The following is a 3,313-nucleotide window of genomic DNA, read 5'->3' as shown; positions in this document are numbered from 1 at the left end:
TTTGAGCTAATGGGTGAGCTGGCATTATGGACCTTGCTCTGATAGAAAGCTGTCATGCAAATATTGTCTACTTTGGACCCTTCTGTCATTGAGGTTGATCTCTAATACCAAGAGCCTACTGCTGGGTCTGTCCATCTAGCAGGGCTGCTGTAAGAATAACCCATTACTCTAGGTGGAAAAGCTCTGTGAAGCATCTAACCTGTTGTGAATGTGGAAAGAGTGGTGGCTTTTAGGATGTGCTGTCTTCCTAAAACAGACAGAAAATAGTTCTATGGCTTGGCATTCTTAAATCTAACTCGGTAGGCACAGAATATCACTCGTCAGGTTCTCCTTTGTGGGTTGGTGCAGAGCCAGTCAGAGAATCAAGCCCAGTGCCTCAATCCAATTTCAGATCTTTAAGCCAAAGTATTTAAAATTAGTACACGCTTGTAATGTTATGTGCTAACTAAACTACTGCAAGTATTTGAGTAACTCTATTCCTTTTCAATTTCCATTTCCAGCAGTTCCATTCCTTGTAATTTTATGGTTCAGATTAAGGATATGAGCTAAAACACATGAAAAAAGCAACTACAGTAATTTATACTTGTGAAGTGACCCTGTGGATGTTGTGCATAACAATGAACATCAGGGTACTTTGGAATGAAGGAATAGCACATTGAACCATGTCACCTGGAATAGTTAGAATGCGAAGAAAGAAATGTGGTAACTTCCCAATTTTGGCTGAGGAGTCAGGCCCTAAGTGATATATGTTGTTAAGCAATTTGTGTTAAGTTTTTCCTTACTTCTCTGGGATCCCTTTATGGAATCTCTTAAACTTGGATGAAAGCTTGTGACAGGTTTATGTCAAGTTGTTTTTCTCAACCAGCAGTGATAAAATGTGTGTGGAGATGTCTCTCTTTGAGTACTTAGTAGACCTACTGAGGTCACACAGTCTTCGGTGCTCAGTTGGCTGCTTCTAATCATTCTCTGCCCCCTTTTTTCTCTTCATGGGCCTTTACAAGAGGGTCTTAAGCCTGGAACTCACAGAACTCCTGCCTGAAGCCCCAGCTGGAGAGAGTTCATAACTTCTTCACTGTCAGGCTAGACAGGTGCTGACTGCAGCCACAAAGAGACACACATAGTTCAAAGTGTTCCCCTGCTTCCTTGCATGTTTCCTGAGCCATTTCTTAGTGGCAATTACTGTTTGCTTTACCATGGCTGATATGAGCCTGCGTGAACTCTAGTGCTATAAGGCTGAGCTTCATCAAAGCACTTGGCATGAACTGTGGAAACCATGAAAAGCTAAAAATGTTCAGGGCATGTTGTTGATGCCACCAGTCCCCTACACATGTGAGGTCTGGGTGGGCATTTGAGAGGATTATAGCCTCCTTCCCAGCTGGACAAAGAGAAGCCAAGTTATGAAGAGGAAAACTGGATATCAGGTCACACATTTGTAGATGTGCCTTGAACAGAGGCAGAATCCATTCTGTCATCTCAGCTCTGTCTTATAGTGAATGTCAAAAGTTACTGTGTTTAATATCAATAAAATCACGTTTCTAAGGAATTTTCTGACACATGAATATATATTTGTAGAATTCCTCACATCATCTGTGAGTTTGATTCTATGTGTCTGTGCATGTACTTCTATCTCTTCTTGAAACATATTTTGCTCAATATGCATATGTACAATTCTTACTTGTTATTTGGAAAACAACCAAAAAACAAAACAGAACCTTTCAGGTATAACAGTGTCCTGTAATATAAACTCTTCTATAAGGGCTTGCCTGATCAACTGGCAATAATTTGCAAATCACTCAGCTTTTTAACAAACCTTTTAGAGAACTTTTACTTTCTCTCTTCTTTCTCATTATTTGCAAACCTTAGTCACCAACGAGGGCAACTTCTGAGTTAATCCATCCTCTACTCTCCAGGAGATTCAGACATACTGCTTTGGATACAATAGGTATCCGTAAGCATATGATAAAAAATTGTGCAAGGGTAAATGAGTCTCTGAACTTCATAAATCTACATATGGAAGTTGGAGAGTGCTGGGTACAGTCTCCAATTGCTATCTTATCCAGTGCTTTCTTGTGTGTTTCCATACAGCCGGTGAGGATTATGGGAAGAGAAAATGACAGCTACCAACAAGCGTTCATCTTGGTGGGCTTTTCCGATAGGCCTCAGCTGGAGGTAATCCTCTTTGCTTTTGTCTTGCTCTTCTACATCCTCACCCTTGTGGGCAATACTGCCATCATATTCTTGTCAGTCGTGGACACCAGGCTCCACACTCCCATGTACTTCTTTCTCGGGAACCTTTCTTTCTTGGACCTCTGCTTCACAACAAGCATCGTTCCCCAGCTGCTGTGGAACCTGTGGGGTCCGGAGAAGACCATCACCTACCAGGGCTGTGTGGCCCAGCTCTATATCTACATGGTGTTGGGCTCCACCGAGTGTGTTCTCCTGGCTGTCATGTCCTATGACCGCTATGTGGCCGTCTGCCGGCCACTGCACTACACTGTGATCATGCACCCACGCCTCTGCTTGCAGTTGGTGACTGTGTCCTGGTTCTGTGGCTTTCTCAACTCCTTTGTCATGTGTCCCCAGACAATGCAACTCTCCCGATGTGGACGCCACAAAGTGGACCACTTTCTGTGTGAGATGCCTGCTCTTATCGCCATGTCCTGTGAAGACACCACGTTGGTGGAAGTATTTGCCTTTGTCCTGGGTGTTGTCCTTCTCCTGGTACCCCTCTCCCTGATCCTCATCTCCTATGGCATGATTGCTGCCACTGTGCTGAGGATCAAGTCAGCAGCAGGGCGCAAGAAAGCTTTCAACACCTGCTCTTCTCACCTGACGGTGGTCTCTCTTTTCTATGGAACCATCATCTACATGTACCTGCAGCCAGCCAATAGCTACTCCCAAGACCAAGGCAAGTTCCTCACCCTCTTCTACACTATCGTCACTCCCAGTGTCAACCCTCTTATCTATACTCTGAGGAACAAGGATGTAAAGGCAGCAATGAGAAAGCTCCTGAGGGGGGAGAAGGAGTTTAGGGAAGCGTAGGGAAGAGGAATGCCGAGGCAATATAGATAACGTTCTGGAGTTGCTCTCATTAGATGCGTATGTGACAATGTGGAGAATAATACTCAAAGAGTAGAGTGAATGCAGGTGGGCATGACGATATGAGTGTCACTCCATCCTCAGCTCTCTGGATGTGAAATGGTTTCCTTTTGTTTAAAGATGTCTACTTTAGGAAATCTCTACTATACTTGCCTTCTATCCATCTTTGGGCTTCATCCACAACTGCAGGGGGACTTGTAGCACTAATTCAAAG

General features: G+C 43.8%; 1 protein-coding gene across 1 annotated transcript; it reads left to right on the top strand.

Annotated features, from left to right (window-relative positions):
• Positions 1-2,097: 2,097 nt before the first annotated feature.
• On the top strand, positions 2,098-3,042 carry LOC115293787 (putative olfactory receptor 2W6). The gene has a single exon (XM_029941489.1). It carries the CDS (start codon positions 2,098-2,100, stop codon positions 3,040-3,042), a length of 945 nt encoding a protein of 314 aa, XP_029797349.1.
• Positions 3,043-3,313: the final 271 nt, after the last annotated feature.

Source organism: Suricata suricatta, chromosome 6 (assembly GCF_006229205.1).
Source record: "Suricata suricatta isolate VVHF042 chromosome 6, meerkat_22Aug2017_6uvM2_HiC, whole genome shotgun sequence".
NCBI lineage: Eukaryota > Metazoa > Chordata > Mammalia > Carnivora > Herpestidae > Suricata > Suricata suricatta.
Note: the sequence above shows the minus strand (reverse complement) of the source record. Positions and strands in the feature narration are given on the sequence as shown.